We start from the raw sequence: 24,298 nt of genomic DNA, 5'->3' as shown, positions 1-24,298 counted from the left end.
TGAAAATGAGTGGTTGAACTAAATAGCGTGTGAACTAAATAGTCTTTCTTAAAACAGAATTTGTGGCTACTATCTTGGAATAGAGAGGAAAACTTTAAATTCCCATGCATTTAGCCTATCGGTATTTAAGTAAAGGTTTTCTGAAAGAGTATAAAGATAGCTACACACCAGTTATCAACATACTAGAGTCAGAGTAATTAAATATCAGCCCCACTGTATTTCATGATATTTTTTTAATGTTGCTATTGCAAATATCCAGTTTCAAACAAACAAAACCCCACCCAAACTGAAACAAAAAACCAACAAAAACCCCCAAGAATCTCAACACTGATAACACAAAACAGCTTTGTAAAAATAGTTTAGTGCATAAGTAACTATTGAGTGCAGATCTGTAAAGTTTAAGAAACAAGAACTGACAGTATTATTTTAAAAAAAAAATCTTTTTCAAGCCACTGACACTGAAATCTTCAATGAAGAAACTCTGAGAAAAAAACTGCGCAATGGGAACACCGCTGCACTCACGCTGAAGCCATTGAAACAGTAACATCAAAGAAAACACAAGGAAAGTACTATTAGTAGCAGAAGTACAAGTATAGCTATACTGTAGTGGTACGTTTCATCGGTAAATGCAAGTCTAAATATGACAGATATAGAAGGAGTCGTGATGTCAGGACCAGATCCTTGCAATGGTGCTGGATGATCTGTAGTTAAGAGTTGATCGTGCTTCTTTTTGGATTCTGAGAATATTGCTTTGAGGTCAAGTGGTGGTAATTCTCTTACAGTGTCTTTCTGGAGGGAAAAAAAAAAAAAAAGTAATAATAAACTTATTATTGACTAAGTGAGTGTGAATTGGAAAAACAAAGATGCCAAAGACAACATCTAGGTGTTCAAGTTATCCTAGAGAAAGCAATACATTTCTTACAAAGTCTTAACTCTGGAATATTGTATATTAAGTGTATAACATGAGGTATGATTAAACACCTTCTAAAGAGACACACTCTGTATTTATTACTGAAGTCAACAGCTGAAATTCTTCTATATCTTAAAGTTGTTTCCAAAAACTATTAATATATTGTCTTTACAGCATTCCTGCTAATAAAGGAAATGTCTTGGAAACCCAAGAGATTACTCTGAAATTTGATTTGCTGTTTTAATTTGTGTAAGTTTTTTGCATTTCCTACTGAAACTGAAGTGCTCCTGGTGTATCACCCGTAGCATAAATATGCCATTGGTGTGGTTTCTGTGCTAGTTGGATAGGGTGGGGTTTGGGGTATTTTCAGGTCTCCAGAAGCAATGTCTTACCTTTACCTTTTTAATCTCTATTTCTGAAAGGAATCCCCAAACACTACAATTCTGTTTCTCACATATCTAAGACTTGACCATATTTTCCATTGTCTCTTTGAAAAATTTCCACCTTTGGTTTCTTTTCCATGATTCCATTCACTATATGTTATTTTTTAGCAATACATCCCACTGAAATTTCAGCCCTAGCAATATTGTTTTCTTGGTGAAAATTCATAACCTAAATTGTACTTATCTAATAAAATTTTCTGTCTTCCTGTCTTATTCCTCTTTCATGTCAGAGCTATCACACACAGGTGCAGCATTATCAATCATATTAGAATAGCAGCTTTTCCTTTATAAAGACTAAATAAAACCACACATACAATCTAAATACTACACCAATGATTGGTCCCTTTACTGTAAAAATGTACTTTTTCTTCTTCCCACAAAAAGGAGGGGAAACCCAAATCCCCAAGTTACTCTCCAGCGTACACAACCCACGCTGTGCACTCGCTGATCAAGTAAACAGGACAAATTACACCAGCTTTTTTTTTTTCCTATGTCATACTGGAAACCTAAGCGCGGCTCTCTTTCCGTTTTCTGCTTCTTTCTTTGGACTACAGTAGCTTTTATAGAAACTATACAGGAGGGAGGAGATTTGCTACCTTTTTGCTAATATCGTTTAAATTTTACATTTGAGGACTAGGAAGTAGCACTGGAATATCTTCAAACCAGCTCCAGATGTTGCTCTGCTCAACACTTGTACCGCCTGGTGCTCTCAGGGACCGCTGTGCTTTTTCTGCTTCACTCTCCTACCTTGGCCCCGAGTCTCCAGGCAGGGAGCAGCACACTGCTTCAAGCAAAGCATTTTGCATTAGTAAAGCAGCTATCTTTAAAGTTGCATTTTTGTGCTTATTAGAAATTGTCTGCATTTAACAAGTTATTTTTCTATATGAAAGAAAAACTAGGTAGAATCTCTTTGTTAAAATATGCTTAAAGTCCATAGTAAAGGAGCACAGTGTGATTACTAAGATGTACTTTATTCCGCATTATTTTTACTAAAACCTTGATTAATTTTTTTCATCAATTTTTTCATGTACAGTTGAAGAGTAAGACTGAATACATTCATTCAACCCTTTAATGCACTAAATTACCAATACTATTTGAGGTGAGTTAGTTAACTACTAAAATCCTCAGATTAGAAAGTCAGAAATCAAGGACTTGACTTAATTAAAGAGCGCTATGAAGTTTTCCACTACATAGAAAAGGCACCTACTGAAGTAAGTTTCTACCAAGAAAACAACAGGTTCCACAAAGGGAGACTGTCATTTCCCAACCCTTTGATCTGCACGGTGCAGTACTCAACAGTGCAGTGCTTTACCTCCCACCACATAAAGAAATGGAATGTTAAGTTTGCTAATAGTATGGCCAAACAACTATACACTAACTTGGTTAGTGTTAACGAGCTGAACAACAGCTCAAGCTACTTTCAAACAGTCTGCCCCAGGACAACACTCCCCGAGCGCTGGAGCTGCGTGGGTGAGCTCGGTGCCACGCTGACAGGGATCAGAGCTGTTTCCATACTGTACCAGGCAAGAACAGCTACTCCTGTTGACAGCTAACGCTGGTGTCTTCACCTTAAATGACTACATCACTTTCAAAACAGGACTTGTACCACTTGTAAAAATATTTGGTTTATGCCTGAAAATTACCGAATTCCATACTAGTAAAAATTACAGGTTGGTATTGATGTAATTATTTTTTCATATGAAATCTACAAAATCTAGCAAGTGGTCAGCTGGCATTACCATGCTTCATTTGGCCCTAATGCCAGCACTTTCACTGTAGGTGGAAAAGCTGAAAATATTTATCCAGTGTCAAAAACTATGGTAAACAAATTTGAGAATTAATGCAATTAATATTTTATCACCTATGTTTGATGTGCAATTGAAACAGAACCAGGACGTAGCCACTGTTACGCTTTTTATGTCGTCTCAAGATTAGATTTGTGTACTATACAGGGAGCTACATCTTAAAATTCATGTTCTGTAGCAATTCCTCACCACGTTGCCTTGAAGGAGCTAGTGTTACAGGATCCCCTTATTGGTACTGACGGGTGTTTACTGGTCTTCAGAAGGGAATTAACCCAAAATCACCTCTTTCCTGTGTACCAAACTGGTACGGGTGGAATCAGACAGGTCATCTGGAGTCAGATTCTGCTCATAAGCAAGAAGTGAGGAGAGAGTGGATTGTTTGTAGTGGCTCCCACTATTCTTAGGTTGCCTCTTTAATGGGAGAAGTGTTTGGTGAATAAAAGGAGAGGTGGAAAGGGAATGCAGAGGGCCGAGATGAAAAGAGTCAGACCTAGGATAACTACAGACAGTGCCGTGAAGAGATGCAGTGGGAAGTGCCTGCCTGTCATCGAACACTTTGTCAGGACTGTAGCACCAAAGTGCGCCAAGCCTTGAATATCCTCCACAGCCAAGAACCACAGACTGAAAAATTGTATTTTATGAAAACAGCAATAAATTTAGAGAAAGTTCAGTTATCTGCTCTCTCTACTGGTACTTAAGAAGTACTTAAGTCCTTCGAATAACCCTACAAATTCCCTTTCTGCAGCTGTTTTGCAGTGAATGTTGCAGGAAACTTGCTCATGTAAGCAGCAAACTGGCTGAAGAAACATACTCAACATGAAAAGTTTCTCTGGAAAAGTGACGACAGTTGCCAAGGTTTAGTAATACGCAGGCGTACTCTCCCTCCGATCTTGTTCTTGGCCATCAAAACCAATTCTGCTCAGTCCCACAGCACAAGAGTGGTGAGAACTGACACTCCTCAGTCACGGGCTTTTCAGTGGGATTGTGCACTTGCAAATAGCAAGCGCTGCAGCAGCTTTTACAGCCTGGAAGGTCAGGATCATCTTTTATGGCACCACACTGTCCAGTCTTAGGCCAGGCAATAAGAAGAAAATAGATTTACTATTCAGTATCTGACTCTTAAGAAATCAAAGACTTTTGTGAACCAGGGATCCAACAGGATCAGCTGGAGATCAGTTAACAGCTACCTAATATTTTGGTTCAGTTCAGGAAACAGTACACACTTTAGAAAAAGGTTCTCAAATTAGTGAGGACAAAGTGGTCACCGTCATAGCAAGAGCAATGCTGTCACTGAAATAGCTTTTGGTTTGGTTAAAAGAAAAAAAAAAGGTAGAAAAGTCAATAAAATTGCTAAAATAAGTATCTGTAATTACCAAGATCAAAACCCAGTGCCTTTTTATTAAACATGAACTTTTGTTCTGCCTTCCATAATACGTAAATAGTGCTGACAATTGGTTTGTGAGGCACTTGCTACAATAAAATGTAATTGTATCATGAGAGAAAGGTGACAATCAGGAGATCATGAAAAAATTACATATTCTCACTGGTGGTTAATTAGCCATGCAAAACCCCCTCAAACAGATATTCTCTTCTATTAGGAATGATTACTATGCAGGCCTACAGATGTCAATACCACAGTCATTCAAATACTTCTTTCCCTACTAATTGAAGGTTGTAAAGCTCTGGTGCCAAGGTTTTGCTTCCAAAGAGCTAATTTATGACTAGAAGGATATTTTATGTCTTCAGTTGCAGCAGCTACAAAACTCAGCAAATCAGAACCATCTGTGCACTGATACTTGAATCACCATTCATCTAGCAGCCTATCAGTCACATTAGTTTGCATCCTGCATTCTTGGCTCACGTACACTTGTGATGGTCCAAAGTTCACCAGAAATATTAAAAATGAACGGTACCCTGACCCTGCCTTATTGCACAGGCATCAGAGACAGAAACGGGGCGTTTGCATACGGGGAGTTTCGAGGCAGAGGTATGATGGGACTGACATTTCACAGCAAGTCCAGTAAGACTGCTAATTACCTCAATCTCCACTTATTAAAACATGGCTTTATTAACTGTAGAGTTTCAGATTCAAAAGTACAAAAGGAAAACATAACATGATAGATGTCAGTTTTAAAATTCTGCGTTAGAGCATCACATAGCACACCAATAACAAAGTTAAATCCCAGAATAATACCTCCTCCACATTAGTGGCTGCAGGAGTATAAAGGCAAATGACAAAGAACAGTCTGAAAATGAGAAAATGAATTAAATGCTTTCACTAATAAAGGCAACTTTGCTTTTAATCTGGAACGAAGGAAAAACCTGGCATTCAGGCTCGTCTTCAAGATGTTAGTGAACAAAGTCCTTGACTTCCCCATTATCCTGAAAGTAAATCATTCTCCACAGACCTACCGCTTTGAAGCGAGAGGCTGTAGGTCAAAAGGACTCATGACAGTTCTTCCTCCTTAAGGGTTGACATCCCACTTTTTAGCAAAGCCAGGGGAAACAGGAATTAACAAACATGGTGTATTTAAGGCAAAAGAACTGCTGTGTCAGTCTCATTTTGAGATCGTAAACTATTTCCTCCTCTACAAAAGAAAAGGCAACGATCAAGCAGATGTCAGAAATGATCCCAGAACTGCCGTACTTACTTTTGACACTTCAGCAGCAGAGTGATTTCGCGTGCGTGCCGCAGCCGAAAATTCCAGAGGGCCATCATAGCGAGTCCCACTTGACTCCAGTCCATCCAGCAGGATTTTCTTGAGCACTCGATACTTTGGCTTCTCATCGTAAGCTAAGCCATAAACACAGGCCAAAAACTTCGATATTTCACCTGTAGAGCATATTTTAATGTAAACGTCACTTGATGCAGACCTAGAACTTCAGAAAGAATTTAATTCCAAAATGGATGCCAATCCTACGTTGCCAAACAGGAATTTCAGCTGAAGACACACTCAAAACACAGAACTGACAATATCTTGTCTTTTTGAGATGAGGAAGGTAGCCACAAGTGCCATGGCTTGTTATGCACATGCACTAATTCATATGGTACTGAAAGCTAAGTATAAAAATCAGTGAAAATACTTTATCGACAAATACTAATAGTTCTGTGTAAAATAGAAGTATTTTACATTTGGCAGTTCATAATACTCCTTTAAATATTAACTACTCTCAACAACACCATTTTAATCCGCATGGATATTATACTTCAAATGGTTTGGAAAAAAGCAACATTTTTTTTTTTACTTCTAATACTTGGACAAATATTGGTTTTGAGATTACATCCCTAAAACAGTCTAACAGCAGCATTATTTTGCTATCGCTATCAAGGGGTTCTAGAAACAGGGAAACCACTGAATGGGCAGAAATAATGCTATTAGGAAAAACATATGGGGGTGATCAAACTTTTCTTTCAGTTGAAGACCCAAGTGTATCCTAAAACTGGAGTACTACACCAGATATTAGCATCTGGTAACATCCCAGAAGTAAAGATTTACTAAATATGTACGCACATCATGAATATATTTTCTGTAATATACAATGCATTCCAATAATTCCAATACAGAAATGTTATGAAAATAAGTGAATAAATCAAAGATGGTTACTGACCTCTGAAGGAAGTTTGCTGTTTTCCCTGGGTTACTTTTGTATTTAAGTGAAGGAAGAAACATATGACAAGACAAACTGTCCATTCATTTGCTTTTTCAACCTCTGAATCCCAAGCAATAAGCCTTTTGTAGACAGTTGCTTACTATTTCCGTACTAACAGCTACTTCTGTTTCTAAGATGGTTGCCGCTCCCTAAAAACCTTGGATTACATATGGCTAAGATCCCTTACCTCACTCTATGGCATACATTACAGATGAGACTGGTTGAGATTTTTGTACTACCACACACTGGAGTTGAAAACTTAGCCCTCGATGTCTGTATCATCTACTTAGTACCTGTTTATGGGATAATGCAGGAAAGCAGCAAGAAAAAAGAGTTCCTGCAATAAAAGAATTAAGTATCCTGTATCAGTAAGCACCGAGAATCATTTATTGCAGAGTGACCAGCATTTGACAGCATCCATACTTTCTCCCCCTGCAGTAAACAAGCCTTTGAGCTAAAAATGCTTAAAATATAATAAGCCTGGACATGAAGCGCCTGATCTGGTTCCACTGAAGTCAGAAACATTAGTGCAGCTAAACTGCACCCTGAATTAATGAGCGTGACGTATAATCTAACGGTGAGTAGTACCTAACTACTGTGTTATCAGCTGAACTCGGATATCGCAGGATGAATTCTTCTGTCGGACAGGAATGGATCAGAGCGGTTCATGTAGTCTTGATTGCAAGGGGCTGATTCAAGGATGACTTCTGCTTGTGCACTATAGTTTGGCCCGAGACCAGAGCCCGGGAATACTGCATGGACTCAGGCCTGGTGAAGGCATCTACCTTAAGATGCAAAACTTAGCAATCGCATTTAAGATTTTAACTGGAGACTTTGTTAAATTTGTGTTGCTTTTAACTTTTGTACTGCTTCCCCCAAACAGAATAAGACATTTAAGTATTTTTTGTGAAAGACTAAAGAGCTATACGGTACACAGGACAAGCACACTTACTACAGCTGCTTCCAGAAGAATCCCATTCCATCACTGAATCTGGGAGCTCATCCATAAGTCTGAAACAACACAAGAGTGCAAGAATTCAATGGGGTTTTGGAGCAGGTGATTCTTCATTTGGGATTTAGGAAGACAGCAGGTCTTAATTCCAAAGGGAGTGGACCTCCGGGATAGCTAACGATTCACAGGACTGCTTTTAAAACAAAATATCTTCTTACCAGCTATATTTTTAACTCTTTGGAGACTGCTGATTTCAGCAAGACCAGGTTTACAGCTAAGACTACACTTTAACATTAAGTTTTTCTCCACAGATGTTTTAAGCTTTCTAGAAAGAAAAAGAAAAATGCTTTGGCCTGTTCCGATTTCAGCTTTATGATTAATATTTGTATTTCAGAATTTAAGAAGCAGTTCTGCTCTGCCTACTAGTCATTCAGCATCAGCTTCTTTCTGCCATGGAGCTCGTGGGCAGCTGGGCGACGGCTGTCAAAGTGACAAGCAGGCATGGCAGGGACAAAAGGTGAGAGAGAGGTTGACCGACCTTAAGTCCCATGCACCTCATAAACTGAAGGGCAGGGCCACAAATGTACTTTCTATCTATCCAGAAACAGAAATAGCAAAGGATACTGAAGCTCAGAATCAATCATACCCTAAAAACATATGAAGTAACACCAGCTCTCATCTTTGTGCGGGCACGAACCAGGATGATCTCCTGGGACAACCTGCAGCTGCACAAGCCCCCTCGTCCCCAGTAAGTGAAATCTGTTAGTGCAGTCTAACTATTAAAACTGTTAAGGGATCCCTTTTTTTTTTTTTAATACATTTGTTTAAAGGAGCCATAAGGGTGCACAAATCAGTAACAGGATGTGTTCTCAAATGCATAAAGTTGGAGTACATAGATTAATAACCTTCAGTAATCTGTTGTTTAGAATCAGAAATAGAGGTTTCAATTTTGGGGGAACATTTAAACATAAATATTTTCCTGTAATCTAGATTAAATTCTAATTCAAAGGGAGCCTCTCCTCTAACTGTGGTATGGCATGAACATTTCTAAACTCATACATACCAGCAGTCCTTAAATATCCCTTACCAAAGCCCAACGCTTTGGCACAGTTGCCTTGTCACTCCAGCATCACATATATCTGGATGTCTATTTCTGGGCTTTGAAAACAGAATAGGCACTGAAAATTAAGATAGATAAAAAGGGGATGACCTGGGCAAGTTACCTAATACCAAGAACGCAATTCATTAGGCTAATAGGATATTTCTGATAAATGGATTCCGTATCATTTTCTGTGCATTTCCTCTAAGCATCTGTTTGCTTGGCAGCTGAAAATGCTGGGAATCTAAGGGTTAATCGCAAGGGAAGAATTAGTGAAGCAGCTTGATTGATTAAATTGATTTAACATTGAATTGTATAAGTGTTACCTTGCAGGGGGTTGTGTAATGATCAGAACTTCTAAAGGAAAAATATTAAACATAACACACGATGTCAACATTTACAGATGCAATCTGTATTACCCACCGTCTGCAGGCCAACCTTTTTCTCTGTTGAGAGCCGATGCCACACTGAATTTGCAGATTGATTTCTGTGGATCAGCTATCCCTATTGTGTACCTCTGTTGTGACTTGCCCTACTTAAAAGTTTGCTGCCTTCTCCAATTGTGATGTTACATTTATGGGGAACTACTCCTCTGTGTAGCCTTCTACAGGCTACTACGCTGTACCACACGCAGTTAACTCTCTCAAGTCCCAACTGTGAAAGCAGAGAGAGAAAACACTAACACAATGTTACTTTAATAAGCTCTAAATGAGTCATGTTGGGATAAAGGAACGATTTGAATCAAAATTCTTCAGTATTTTGGTATTTAATTAATTGTAGCAGCAGTGGGCCTATAGAACATAAAAAAACCTACAAAAATATCTGCAAAACAGTATCCTATAGAAAGTTAGACAAATTGAATGCGCATGTGGAAAAACTTCCAGAAGATGTTTGTACTATAGTCTCTAGAAAGCACCCACGAAGTTTTATAGAAACACACAACAACTTTCTGTATGTGCTGTAATGTCTGCACTAATTCACAAATGTTTTCTTTGAAAAAAACAGTACTAAAAAAATACACAGCAGACTAAATGACTGTGTTCTGTGCATTTGAATTCATCATATCTCTAGAGCAGTACATACATAGACATATGGAAGAGTGTATATATGCACATAGAGTTCACATTTTTAACTGCTTCTAACATCTCAATTAAGGGAAATGGTTTTAGCTTTCTTGTAAGGTGCTATTCTACAGGATGCAAAGCTTGTCTTTCTCAGACACGTTTTGTTAAATGATAAGGACACTGCAGGGTTCTAGGGTGGTATGTGCGTGCGCATGTGTACGTGCGTGTGGGGGTTTATTTTTACTTTATTTTCGCAGACTGGACAGCTACAGGGTCCTTCAGGTTCTGTTCCCAGGGCAGCTTCCCACATAACCATTGCAGCATGCAGTAGCCAAGGATTTCAAGGTCACCTCGTCTGGATGGGGCTAAAATACAGGGCAGGGGGAGAGGAAAAAATAAATTAAAAAAAAAAAAAAAAAAGGATGAAGAATAAGAACTTCTTCTTAGGAAATAGAAAAGACTTTGATTGAACTAGTGTTGATAAAATATGAAAAAGCCAAATGGGCAAAGTGTTTTGTTTATTCAGCTGTATTAGACCTAAAACGCCCCGGCATTTGGCCACAGTCCACAGACAGGCAGTGACTTGTTACTGTTGAAGTAAGGGTCAGTTTCCTCACCTCCTCCAACTTCATCCTTCCTCAGTCTGGCCTGTCACATGGACTTGATCCCCATGGCCTCTGACATGATCCAGACAGCCCATAACTGAGTACCAACACTTTCTCAAAGAGCCAAGCAGTAAAACAAAGAAATAAATGTCTGCTGCTAAATTGCTAACACATGTTCCAGGAAGTCCATGGGGTCCACATTGGTCATGCGGGGACCCTGCGAGTGCAGACTAAACACTGATGGCCTTTCCTGTTCTCCTGCACAGCTATTTGAACTTGGAAGATATGACAAAACTGCCATCTAGTGTACATTTATACACCAATGTTGTCTGCTTAGAAGTACCACGAACCATTTGTTTAGAGAGTCGTAGCACAAGCTAAAATACACTTGCTATTTAGCAAGTCCTGTGCAAACTTACCAGTACTGCTTCCGCAAAGGAAGTTATTTCAGGAACAACTTACTCTCACTATGCACACCCCAGACACGCTAACTACAGAATACAAATACAGTAGATATAATTAAATCAAAAATTAACCCCATCCCCAAACATCTTCTATGCAGAAAAACAGGCAACTGAAGTCAATCTATAGATTGACTTTTCCAAGAGAAAGAGGAAAATAAGTGCGATACTAATAGAATTGCTATTGCTTGCCACTATTCAGAGAAAACCAAACTTGAAAAAACTGAACAAGCAGGATTGCTGCAATATTACTTTGTACACATTTGACTTGCAGCCTATACTTCGCAAGTCAAGACCACAAGGAATCTGCAAAAACAGGAACTGTTAATCAGGATTAAAGACAGACAGATGTAGAAGTTAAATTTATGCTTTTCCAAAATGAATTTGCACTTTCCAGGAAGGAAAGAAGATTTCAGATTTGTTCAGTACTTTTTGTCTAGCGTCAAGACTAGTAGTTGAGCATAATGCTGTTAATCCAGCTGTAAACACATATCATATTTTATGGGTCTTCATTAAATAAACTCCAGAAAGTCACTCGGCGAACTTATCTTTTAATTTAAAAAGTCATCTGCTAAAAGCTACGGTGCCAACACATAATAACTGTTTCTTGTTACTGTACACACATTATTGTAAAAGCAGAAGATTAGTTCTTATACAGTCTCTATCTTAACCGCTATTAGACTATGGGATTATTAAAGGCCCTTCAATCTAACAGAATGCTACACTATCCCTTGGGTGCCGTTTATTTTCTGCACTAGATTTAGCAACCTTCTAATGCAGGACTTGGCTCTCATATTAAAATAAAAACACAATCTCTACCACTTGCTGTTCTGTAGTGATTTCTTCAGCCATAAATCTCCTGTTAACTGTGGAACAATTCCATTCATACACGTGTTCACAACTCCTTTTTCCATTATGGCAATTCCAGATTATAACCACACAAACCAGAATTTTTAATTGCAGATCCTCTAATTTTCACACAATGCTTTCCTTGCACCTGGTTGTGAATGATGGGCTACAGAAGGCAGCCTTTTGAAAAAAATTGTCAAAATTATAACGGACCACTTTTTTTCTGCTGAGGGACTAATTGATATGAATCTGTAAATAATGCTAAGTCACTTAGATTTCAGAAGCTAACCTGAGATAACTCATTTTCTGACAAAACAGTCCCCAGAGAGTAAATTTTACTTCACAGTTAAAAGTTCGGCCACAATTAATTACCTTCTCACTCACATGCAGATCTTCCAGCCATTTCTTGACTATCACTAGGGCAGAGCCATCACAACTAGGGAGATGTGCACTAGAAAGACTTCACTAATACCTTCCTAAAGCCACAGCAGTCAGCTGGGGAAGGGGGGGAAGTTATATGTAACTAAACCATACATCACTGAAAAATAAAAGGGGAAATGTTTTACAGAGAGATGGTAAACTCCTGTATCACTTTATCTCCCAGGTCACTGCAAGTGTTACTACATGAAGACATTTACATGTGTTTTTCATAGAACCACATGAAAATGTCAGCGTTTGATTATCTGACTGTACTAGCTTATTCTTTCTCTCTGCTCCTTTGTCAGCTTGGTATTACAGATGCTAACTTACTCAACTTTTTAAATAATTTAGATCCTTACAAAAAAAGTATTCAACTAACTAATCTTTAATGAATTAATATTATCTATCGGCAACAGAATAATTAGATTTTCACCCCAAATAAAGCACTAATGCATAAATTTCAACTATATATTTACTTGCAAAAATAAATCTGCTAAATCAATTGGAGGTTACAAGAATTCTTGACAAACATCAACTGAGAGAAGTCAATCTGGCTTCATTTTAAATGTGATAGCCATGCAAAAATAAAACAATTCTGTTTGATAACTTGTCACTGTTACAAGAGTATACATTCAAAATAGTACCTATTTAAATCAAATTATCTTACTTCTCTGTAGACTAAAAGCTTGGGGTTTTTTTTTTTTTCCTTTCTTTTTCAGTGGATATTTGGGGTTTGCTTTTCTATTAACCAGGAATATTTTTATTATTATTTCAGTCTCATATGAAATACTATTAATGGGAACATGTTGGCGATATTTTATTTCACAATATTTTTATAGTTTAATTTTTTAATTTGAAGATTTAAGGCCTGATTCTGTCCTCGCTCCTGCCAAGATAAATCAGGAACAACTCCACTGAAGTTAACGAATTAACAACTACATCAATGAAATCAGCATCAGGCCACAACAGGTTTTATATACACCACAAACTTATACTCAATGCACAGACACAGGGTTCAACGATAACTTGGAATAACATAACTGAAGCAATTCATCCCGAGATGAAAATACATTATGTACCTCTGTATACTGGATTTGGCAGCTAAGCCCTAATTTATATTCAAATGACAATTTCAAAATAGATCATCAATGATATCACACTGGCCACAATATGCTTTAAAAACTATACCGCTCCCAAGAACCCATCCGAAACCCACATAAAAATGGGAGTTTTCCTTTATGGCCCTTATTAAGCTAACTTTCTCAAGCCTTTGGTAAAGATGTAGGAGGCTAACGAGTGACAGATGAAATGTTCTTCTATTGTTTTTAATTAGCACTGTTACATTATAATTTCACCATTAGTGTTTCTTTCGATTGGAAGCTTTTCATAAAAACGATCATTTTACTTGCCCATATTGCATCTACATGCAGTGGAACCTCCAATTCTCACTGGCATTACAGCATACAAATTCATGTTAGTTCACAAACAAATATAACTCATACCAAATCCATTAATCCAAAAGCCCATAAAGGAAAGGAGTGTTAACATGACCATGGAGAAATATAGTTATGCTAAAAATGTATCATCTCAATGGTTTAATAAATGAACTAAAAGTAATATAACTTCTTAATGCAAGGTTGAAATGATAAAAAACCAAATACAAGGACTTGTAAAAAAACAGTGCCTATATTAGGGACAGAAGAAAGGAAAAGACAAAAAAAAAAGCTAATAATGAAGCATTGCTTCCCCGAGGCACTGGTCAGCCTGATGAGTTCACTGCAGCAGGATAGTAACTAACTGAATAGAGTGGGTGGCTACAGGAAAAAGGTTAAACATAGTTAAATTTATTAAAAACTGTAATGCTCGGAGGCCATTCTTTACAGTTACCCAGTCTCAGGCAGGGTCACTGCCAGCAGAGGCTGAGAACAACTCTCATCCCCTCACGTACAGCTCTGCGCCATTAGCTTGGCACGTTGCTGAAGTACTCGCTGACAATAACCACCACCACCGAATCCTGGACAGAAAAATCCAGTGCAAACATGGTGTCACCACAACTAGACTACAACTTTTCCAGAGAACTCAGTCTGCACCACACAAACAAGTGACTTTTCCTGTGCCAGCTACGGTTTCCCCCCTAAACTCAGATCCCACAGCTATATATCCATCTGATCAGCAGGAATCCTACTGCAGTCGGCAGGAGCTTCCACAGTTGTTGACAGGGAGGACACAACCGTGATTCCCCAGCACTGACCTCGTCTTGGGCGGCCATACAGGTGCCATGCTGTCAATATTTGTCTCACAGTCCTGAGGGCTTGTGTCCTCTCAAATGCTGGCGACCAGCCCGCACATCAGCACTGTCCTGTCAGTCACAGGATGCAGACCCAGCACAGTAGTTGAATAACTCAGACTCACAAAAGCAGCAACACTACTGCTGCTGTCCTGCCATGGCCAAGCTCATGAGCATACTGTGAGCCAACAGGTCCTGTAGGCCAGAAGTTCCCAAACTGTGATCCTCAAACCTCTTCAAAATAGCAGAGCTGTCCTGGACAATCACAACAGCCTAACATACACACATGTGCACAACCACCTCCAAACAAGCAGTTACACGTATCCACTGACCAGCAGGATCTAACTGCAGAGTCTCCTTGTCTTTGTGGTTATTCTGCTGCACCCATAATAGAAGAGTGCAGCCAGCAGCAGGATTCTCCTCTAAAAACAGACAGAGAGTGAATAACCATCAGGACTGGTGGAATGGGATGTGCTGAAAGGAAGAGGGCTGGGGTCCTGATTTGGTGGGGAGAAGTTTATGTAGTGGGAAGGCTGGAAGATGCAAGGGAACTTCACCACGAGATCTGAATGGGAGATAAAATGGTGGTGGGCAAGAGTTGCAGGTACCTGGTCAGAAGTAAAAGGTTCCAAGCTTGCAGTAAGGAGAACATGTGGCAGGAGAGTGGGGACAGGAAGTTTTACTCTTCTTTCACATCTGTGTGGCAGAAAAAACATCACAAAGGTAAGGAGCTGTCAAGTAGGGGCTGACAAGCAGCTGTGAGATTCACTAACTTTTCGAATTCCTGGCATAGAGAATGAGAGCCAAAATTAAACAGCCAATTCCCAGCCACACTCACCAGTTGTGCTAGAAAGTTGTGATGGTCATCAGCTTCTCTTTGCTGCTTCTGGACGTTCTTGGCAGGACAGAATAAGCTTAGAGAGGTGGAACCTATTCAGTCTTCTCCTTGCTAAAGCCTGACTCTTCCTTCGCCAACAATGACCTCCTGTTCTCTTGTCTGCTGGGCAGACATTTCTAATCCAACACTCAGAAATTAAAACATCTTTTTATTTATTTCAAACTGCAAAGTTCCACTATTTTTTCACCAGACTGGTTATATTTTCCTTTTATTTTAGGATTTACAGTTTGTCCTGCACACAGTCTTTAGGAAACACATACCAAACTGCAGCAAATCAATAATTCATTTGACTGACAAAAAAATCCAGCAGGGTCCCTCTGAATCCCAACTATACATGGACAGACACCAAATAAACCTCTTGATCCAGAGCCATTTAGAGCTCTGTTCTCTGGAAGCTATCCGGGCTCAGCAAGAATATGTTTCCAGGCATAGGTGTTTATATTCTTGCGCACCCTTCCTCTCAAAATGAACCCTGCATATATTCTAGTCAACCCCTGCGTGTAAAAGAAAAGGAAAAATGGACATGCATTGAGCTATGTTTTTAATATCAAACAGCAACAGTTCTGTCAGACCAGTGGGGAAAATAAGAAGATGAGCTGCAGAGCTCTCCCTACAATCAGCCTGATGCCTGCATTGCCCTGTACAAACACAGTATAAAAGCATTCGGACGGACCTCAAGGAGCGCATGCCGCAATAATCCAATGTTAGCACAAAGAAGTGGCTAAAATATGGTATCAAACATAGTTCCAACTGCCTTCCCTAACATAGGACATGAAAATAAAAGCATTTTTGCTCTATGAAACCAGCTCAGAGAAAACTTATTCACCAGCTACAAAAAAAGTGGCAACCAGTGGGCCTGACTGAGGCAAACGTCATCAGACACTCTACATATCCATAAGCCTGTCAAAAGTCACCACCGCTGTCTTAAGCAGCTTTTACAGTTCTAAACAGAGATACAGGTTCTGCAAGGATTTCAGTTGGTGCTCTATCCAATGCAAGAGATGGCAAAACTGCTGTGAGATACTGTGAAACGTTGTTAAAAGGAAGAGGAGAGTTACCTTGAAATCTATGGCAAACACAAATATATGCTGGAGAGAATTCAACATAGACAGTTCATATTCTTATGTTCATCAATGATAGCAAATTAAAACTGGTCTTACGCACTCAATGCACAGGACTAGAGTATTTAAAAAAAACTCAATATGTTAAGCGCAGTATATCTCCGGAGAAATTAGGTATTGACTGCATGCCTCAGTGAGTAGAAAAACTACAAAAATCCATAGGAGGCATTGATCCAAATATTACTTTTTAACACTAACTATGTAACAATTTTTTAAATGTACACTGGGTGCAGATATAATTCTCTTTAATTATCAATCAACAAACAAAAAAGTAATACTGTTTATACAGTAAGACACAGGTCTTTAAAAATGAATACAATGAATACACTCAAATACTATGCTAAAACTAACAATGCAGTTATTATGCCATATAAAATTTGCATCAAAATAAAAAGGTTTTAAATTTAAAAAGCCCACATGCTCGTTGCAACGAGATCCAGCCAGCAAATACAGGAACATTGATGGCGCGGGTCAGATCCTGTGGCAAAGCCCAACTTGGGCCCTGACCTGGTTCAAAGTGCACTCTAGGCATAGATAGGGGATGTAACTAAGGTCATGATGAATACTTCCAAACACCTGACAAGCCTGGAAGCCCCCAAGCAGCACTGTGGCACAGAAGAGCCAGCCTGTGGGGCCCAAACACACTGGGCAGAGTGCAGGTGAGCCGTGCAAAACTAAAGACAAAACCAGCACGAAGAGCCAAGACACCAGGCAGGGCAGCTGCTCCCAGCCTTTCCCAGCCCAGGGGGAATTCTTCAGTTTCAGCAAAGTCAAAGCCACCAGCACCTCCAGCACACTGGCACGCACTAAATGAACTTGTCTGAAGGCAGTGATTCGCCATCAGCTGCCACAGGAACGGCACATCCAACTCAGCCCTTACCAGAGGCTGTCAGAAGAATGTGGACAACTTCTACCACCCAAAAGTGTGAAATAAAAAAATGCTCCATTCTGAAAAACAGGGTAACACCAGAACGAAGGCTGTCCGTGCAGCTTTAATTTGCCAACAGTGAAGCAGACTTTAAACACCTTTCAGAAGAGCACCCCACCTCACTTGGTACTTGAGACTGCGCTGACACGCAATCACGAGTCAGGAGTACAGGAGACTGCTGAGCAAAGAATTGCCTTTGCCCCAGCCGTTAGAAGGCTTTTAGTATCCTGAAACATTTCCTAAACCTCACAACAAGAGGTGAGATGAGGGAAACCAGTTGCTACGTTCTGCCATCTAGAACTGTGCAATCTCCGACAGAAGTCGCTGCAGATGCATATTTTGCCTGGGATGTTGAGAGACCTGCTGCAAACGGGAAACTCGGGTAATTTGACCTTAATGGATTCAGGCTGTTACACGGTCAGAGCTGAGGCATTCAATGTGAACCGTTTGGATTCTCTGCAACATACCAGATACCCCATCATGTTCTGCAGGCTCTTCCGGCAGGAGCCTCAGAAAAATCTGAGGATTTTCTGTTTGCAGCTATTAACAAGCAATAAATTTTCAAGCGTAAGATAGGGGTAAACTCCGTCAAGCTATCTTTCTGAATGTTTTGTTTCCTGGAGTCCTCTGCTTTTCACCAATGCCGTCATAGCTTTAGCTACTTGAGGGGGTACTTTGACCCACAAATTGCAAAAGACAACTTAACTCACACTTGCATGTGCACACCTTTTGCCACACACATCCGTAAAATTTCTGTACTCTTTCAAATAAAAGGAATTATCTGTCCTGTAACCAAATCAACAGACACCTGTTCCCTAGACAAACCAGCTGCTATAACTATCCAACTGTCAAATCCCAAATACTCCAGCTTCCACCTATTCTTCAAACAGCATCCACATCAAATACTAGTACACAGCCCCATTGCTCACGCTACCAGGAAAAACAGCCAGTCAGGTCTCCAGAAAATGCACTGTATGCTTGGCAGTGCTAGAAGAGTCTGAAACAGATGCCCTCTTCGCCACAAAATATTTTTTAGCAGGTGAAATCGTGCAATTGTCTTACCAGCAAATACTTGACAGTCTTATTTCATTTTTCCTAATGACCAGAGTTAAACGATTGCAGGTTTTAACAGCACTGGCAAATTATCAAGACCCTCTACATTACATGGTCAATGGTCCTTTTAATAGAAAAAGCAATAATATACAGTTGTTTGTGCCAACTAAAACTCGTTAGAAAGTATTAGTTTAAGGTAACAGTTCAGCAGCTATTAACAAGCACAAATTTCTACAGTTATCACTTGTGACACTATGATCCTAGCAAAGCTGGCAGCAGAAAACCATTCCTTTTGTTTTGGATGATCTTGGGGGGGGAATGGGGGGGGGCGGGAATAGGGGAAAGAAAAGTTAACAAAAACACTGTTTCATAGCAAGAGTCAAAGTTTTTCAATAATCACCATTTTTTTCACTAGCATAACATTAGAATTGACTTTTTGTCTTGCTGACATGGCAACTAAGAAAGTTGTGTTGCATTGACCATATTGATTGTGAACAATGCAGCCATCAGTGGGACTTTGCACCATATATTTTCGATATTGACCTCCCATTCCTTTTTCCATGGCTCTATGGGCCTGCTATTGGATTTGGACTGCAGTGTAATAAACAGCTAAGGTTTAATTAATGGTAAATGAATACAAGACATAGGTTATGACTTTAACTAATTAGGGAATTGTTGAATTAAGTCTGCCTTGGAATGCAAGGCAGTACAATCAATATCCAATAAAAGGACTATGTATGTAATTTACCTGCAAATGTGTTTCCAATACCATCAAAGTGAGTTTAAATAAGTAAGATATATGAAAGGCTACTGGAGAAAGATTTCAAAAAGTTAACACTTTATGGCTTCAAAAAAGGTTTTTCTCCTTGCAGAAGGAATGTCATCTTGAAATATCCTCTCATAACACAGATGGTGACACTCAGACACAGCTCTCCCTAAAGGACAGTGCAGACTCGAAACATTTTTCCTTGACAATGCAACATGAGCAAATATTGCCTCTGCCTCTACAGAATATAGCAAACACAAACCAGTACTCCCAACATGAACCAATTAAGTTTAATGGCAAGCTCTTAGGCCATCTTGGTCCGCCTCCCAGTACCATACGTGCAGCAATCTTTCCATTTTAATCGTGACTCCCCTTCCCACACCGGCGCTCGAGAAGCGTTCCCAGGTACAAGGAAAGGTCACCACACAAGGGTCTGATCAAACCTAAGCAATCCCCAATTGTATACATCAGCTCACACAGCCTGATTACTCATTCTGTAATCACTCCTCTGAAATAAGAAGAAGAAACCTACCTACTCCCTTGTGGGCATCTATGCTGGTAAACTCTATTGTCCCGTTATGGCCCTTCCTAGGATTTTCCTGATACTGTTTGTGGTTCCCATTGGGACAATATCTGTAGGAAAGTCCATAATCTGCAAGATAAACCTGGAAGACATGAACAGACAAATGAATAATGCTTTTGTCCTTTGAAAGTATAACCTTTATAATTAAGTCTTAAGAAACTGATAGGTTAAGGACAGCCTTAGATCTAAATTTTATTAAACCAAATGGTGCCTCAGGATAAAATATGTACAACTGGGGGCTATAACAGCTGCCCTCCCCATTTAAATCCTTCCACTACTATACTCTTATCTTATTTCAGAGTCGAGCAGAATTTCAGCCTTTTTATTTTGTTCCTAAGCTCTCTCCTCTCCAGGTGGGCATCTAGACTTCATAAACTGCAATATGCTTTTTACGTATCATCACATTGCTTTTAAGACCCCTTCCCCTCCTTACTTAAACAGGCACATACACACCCCTGTTCGAGTTTTCCATCAGTTGAGATTGTACAATGGCATAAGAGCAGTGAAACTTAAAAGCCAGAGGAAGTGAGAGGCCGCAGTTTCCCCCACTTGGACTGGAGGCAGGGTTCCAGCGCCTAGAGGGACTGTAACCAAAGGGCTGCTGGGCCTAACTGTAGTCTCTTCTTTTTGAATGTCACTGTCAGTAAGTTTGTATTGGCAACAACTATTTGAACATTAACTGTAAGATAAAACAAAGCAAAACAAACTAGCCCCTCCCAACCCAGAAAGCAATCTTAGTAAATCACTCCTGAATTTATAATAAATTTAAAGGCACAGAGCCAGACTTCACTCTGAGTTACTCTGAAGCAAATCCATAGAGCTAAATCAGTGTAAGAGAAAAAAAAATTGGGCCCCCACTGTGTATATTGCAGCAAGCTCATGCATTCTGCCACATTTACCTTTCCATCCTGGCACAGGTGAATTTTATTTTTTTTCCCAAAATGCTTCACCATAGCTACCTAAATAACCAGAGGGAGGAAGCCACACATTTCTGAATGATGTATCAGGAGATGCACTTGCATATTGCTGGGACTTAACTGTGAAAGTATTAGCTGACTTTAAACTTAGTCTCACTTTTATGGCATTTGAAGCTGAAAACAGAACAGCTCAGGACAGCTGAATTTTACTTTCTGTTCTTCTGCTGCCTGTCAAGACAAACATGCTATCTGGCTCCTATGCCTCTATTTCTTTATAGGCACAGCACCGGCAGTACTGCATCCATGTCAGTTCTGCCACTCACAGAATTTAGATTAAGGGCACAAGTCTATTCTATGAAGTTCAGAATAACATGTTTTACCCTCCAATGGGGGTGGACTTAATACATGCACATGGTCAATTACTGCAGCACAGCTGACAAGCAGTAACTTGTTGAAAGCAGCTGGAATTTAATCACAGTCTGTCCACCCCACAATATCCCATAGGTTATTTTCTGACTCTGTCATTTTCACACTCCCACCTGGCCTTTGCCTCATACATTGACCAGTTCTCACATTAGGTAATTGCTTTTTTAAAAATAAATATCCAAGTATGGTACTTCCACTTTAAAAAAAAAATAATAATGCTACAGACTGCTATTATATTGCCAATGGAACTGATCTCTGGGGCAAAAGCTAAATCATCTGAAGGCATATAGAGATCATTTCTACTAAAACATATTATATTATAAAGAAAAAATTTTCTTATTCAAACTTTAGTTTTGTTTCCTCTTTAGTTAAAAAATAATTTACCCTATAAAAGTCTAAAACAAACTCTTCTGGCACTCACTTGTAATTTAATTATGTCACACTTGGTAGAGGAAAAACAAACAGACAAAAAACCCTCAAGAAAACTTAACGCATTATTTTGTAGTACATTCTGTTGAACTACTGATTCCTGTTTGTGCTCCAGGCAGCTTCAAATCCTGGGATGGCTGGTCTCTTGGTTTTACTGTTTCTGCTGCAGGATCTGTGCTTATTTGGAGCGTGTAAGCTGGGACGCAGCACTCACTTCCTGCAGGGTGATGGCTTTTAAGACTGCCGAAGATGTTTTTCACCTGACAGACTATACAAACTGTGATACAAGGTTAAAGACCGTAGGCACATTTAGAAAATCTGGGACAAGGCACAAACTTTGTTGGGTTGACCGATTTGATATTCTCTTGCATCCGTTCTTGAGCGTATTCCTGATGCTCTGGTACCTGTCCTAATTGAGCCCACAGTCAGTGCGAGAGAACTGATTTCAACTACCCTAATATCAAGTTTTGCGAGTCTTCTGCATCCTTTGTGGGCTGACAAGGAGGGACTAGGCTAGAAGCTGTATTCTTCCCAGGCTAAGTGGTACATTTTAGATTTTGCTCAACTATAGATTTCTGACATGCACAGTTGACCAGATACAATAAAATGAAATACAGAGCAGATTTCAACCTTCAAAAATTCAGACTATGCCTTATATTAAAATGAGATTTTAACTGTTAGGAAAAAACAATAGAAGAAAAGCATCACTGTCAGCTTTCTGGTTCTGTCTGGGCTCGGAACACTAGCTTATGTGACAGACACTTCTATATGGCAGCCTAGCCTTGGTGGTCTTTCAAACTACCTTAACAACAGGGCATCTAGAAAGTAGCCACAAATATTTTCTAGTCAAACTTGAACTATGTAAAAAGTTAACAGTTACCCTACGGATAAATCACAGTAACTATGTACTCCTAGTCCATTTTTAAGCAACAGATTTGCTTAAAATACAGTCAGGAGTAGCATCAGCAGAACAGTTTTAAATTTATACTGAAAAACCCCTGCAAAAAGTGAGAAGTAGCTTTAGGTTATCCTACCTTGTCTGATGGTGGCAAGACCTGGAAACCAAGAAGTAATCCCTTCTTAAAGCCACTCACATGCAATCTCAACAACATCTATGATCGCACCACAGTTTGCTCCAGTAGTTGGTTGTAAGTGTCGTTGTTCAGCTTACTTCTAGCTGAGCCACTCATCACTTCCACAACTTTCACACCTAATTTTTTCCACAAACATGCAACTGATGGTAGCCTCTCAAGGCAAAGCCTCTTGGCCACCAACAAAAATCAATCCCCCTCAGCTTGTACAAAACCTGCAATGCACTGTTACAACCTTGCCACAACCATTATCAGAATCACTACATTATTTTAAATTACCATTAATTTCATTTCATCAATTCTCATTATAACCCTTTCATCATTAAAAAGATATATAGTTCTTTATAGCTAGTTGTCACTTTTTGACAATGTAACACAGCGTGCCCTTCCAAATCTGCTCAGAACATGGTGGGTAGGGGAGTTAACAACTTTGTAGGTTGTTGTGGGTTTTTTAAAGGTATAGGTAGGGGGAAAAGGAGTAGTAAAGAATATTGAGAAAAATTAAGTCAGTGTTAGTATGTGTTTCAATACCATAAATATTTTTCAACTGCATGCTTTTATTAGGAACAACAAAACAAGAACAAAAGGAGAAGAAAACATATGTAAAGTAAGATAAAGAAGACACTTGAAACAAGAAAGGGTAACATGTATGATGAAGGTGCAACAGTGTCATAAGCTGGGTTTAGCTATGTTACATTGTACGCTCCTTCCCACACATTTATTTATTTTAACTCTTGGTTTTGCTCGGGTCTTCTCTACACATCCCAGTCTGCACTAGACTCAGCAGTGCTTAGCATGGTCTGTTATTAATAGATTTTGTTATAGATCAGGAGCCAGATTTCTAAAGTCTTTGCACTTAATTTCATGCAAACATGAATGCGCCCAACTTAGTCAAACGAACAACCACACAGGCACAAATAATTATTTATGTGCACAAGCAACCAGTCACAGATTCAGCAGCCCTCTTGTCCTTTCTGTGCACGACACCCAAACAGTGCTTTATATCTGAAGTGCTAAATATCTGCTAAACGTCTAAAATTCATACAACTTTTATACATTATGATATAGAACTGCACTGATCTGGGAAATCATAAGCCTGGCGCTTTGGATTCTCATGGTATTCTTTGTCTTGAAGTACACAGAGCAAGAGATTTATCGCTGAAAGGATAATAATACAGTGATTTTCTTTGCACACTTTCTTTCCAGTGTTTCCATTACTAGGCTTATGTAATACACTGTAAATAATTAAGTAGATACCTACTAATAAGAGGCAGATTGGTTGCTAATGGCCATAGTGCTGTCAACTTCAGTTGACACTACACTATAAAGTAGATTGAAGTCCATCCTGGGACAGCAAGCCTGAAGTATGGTATTTGGGACAGAAACATCATCTTTCACAAAGGAGAAGCCAAGGAAGGAGGAAAGCAGGTTAAGCAAAGGAGAGAGAGGAAGAAATCTTCTGTGACTTGTCAGTGGCTAGTCCTGACACTGGAATCGATTCAACTCCAAGATATTTGGGCCATTACTACGAAAAGAAATT

The 24,298-nt window shown here is 39.3% G+C and overlaps 2 protein-coding genes across 4 annotated transcripts in view; one reads left to right on the top strand and one right to left on the bottom strand.

Annotated features, from left to right (window-relative positions):
• FANCL (FA complementation group L) overlaps positions 1-1,559 on the top strand; it is a 31,182-nt gene extending 29,623 nt beyond the window's left edge. For 2 of the 3 annotated variants that reach the window (XM_074151045.1, XM_074151043.1), the window contains one exon: positions 450-797. In XM_074151045.1, the coding sequence (XP_074007146.1) occupies positions 450-485 (36 nt within the window). In that variant the 3' untranslated portion in view covers positions 486-797. Of the gene's footprint in view, positions 1-449 lie in introns of all 3 variants that reach the window. The other variant, XM_074151044.1, reaches the window with a different exon arrangement.
• VRK2 (VRK serine/threonine kinase 2) overlaps positions 222-24,298 on the bottom strand; it is a 43,158-nt gene continuing 19,081 nt past the window's right edge. Inside the window, exons 8-12 of the mRNA XM_074151042.1 lie at positions 19,845-19,977; positions 10,169-10,289; positions 7,762-7,820; positions 5,810-5,991; positions 222-789 (exon numbers count right to left, since the gene is read on the bottom strand). Of these exons, the coding sequence (XP_074007143.1) occupies positions 547-789; positions 5,810-5,991; positions 7,762-7,820; positions 10,169-10,289; positions 19,845-19,977 (738 nt within the window). The 3' untranslated portion in view covers positions 222-546. The remainder of the gene's footprint in view (positions 790-5,809; positions 5,992-7,761; positions 7,821-10,168; positions 10,290-19,844; positions 19,978-24,298) is intronic.

This window comes from Numenius arquata, chromosome 7 (genome assembly GCF_964106895.1).
Source record: "Numenius arquata chromosome 7, bNumArq3.hap1.1, whole genome shotgun sequence".
Taxonomy (NCBI): Eukaryota; Metazoa; Chordata; class Aves; order Charadriiformes; family Scolopacidae; genus Numenius; species Numenius arquata.
This window is presented reverse-complemented; position numbering and strand designations above follow the sequence as displayed.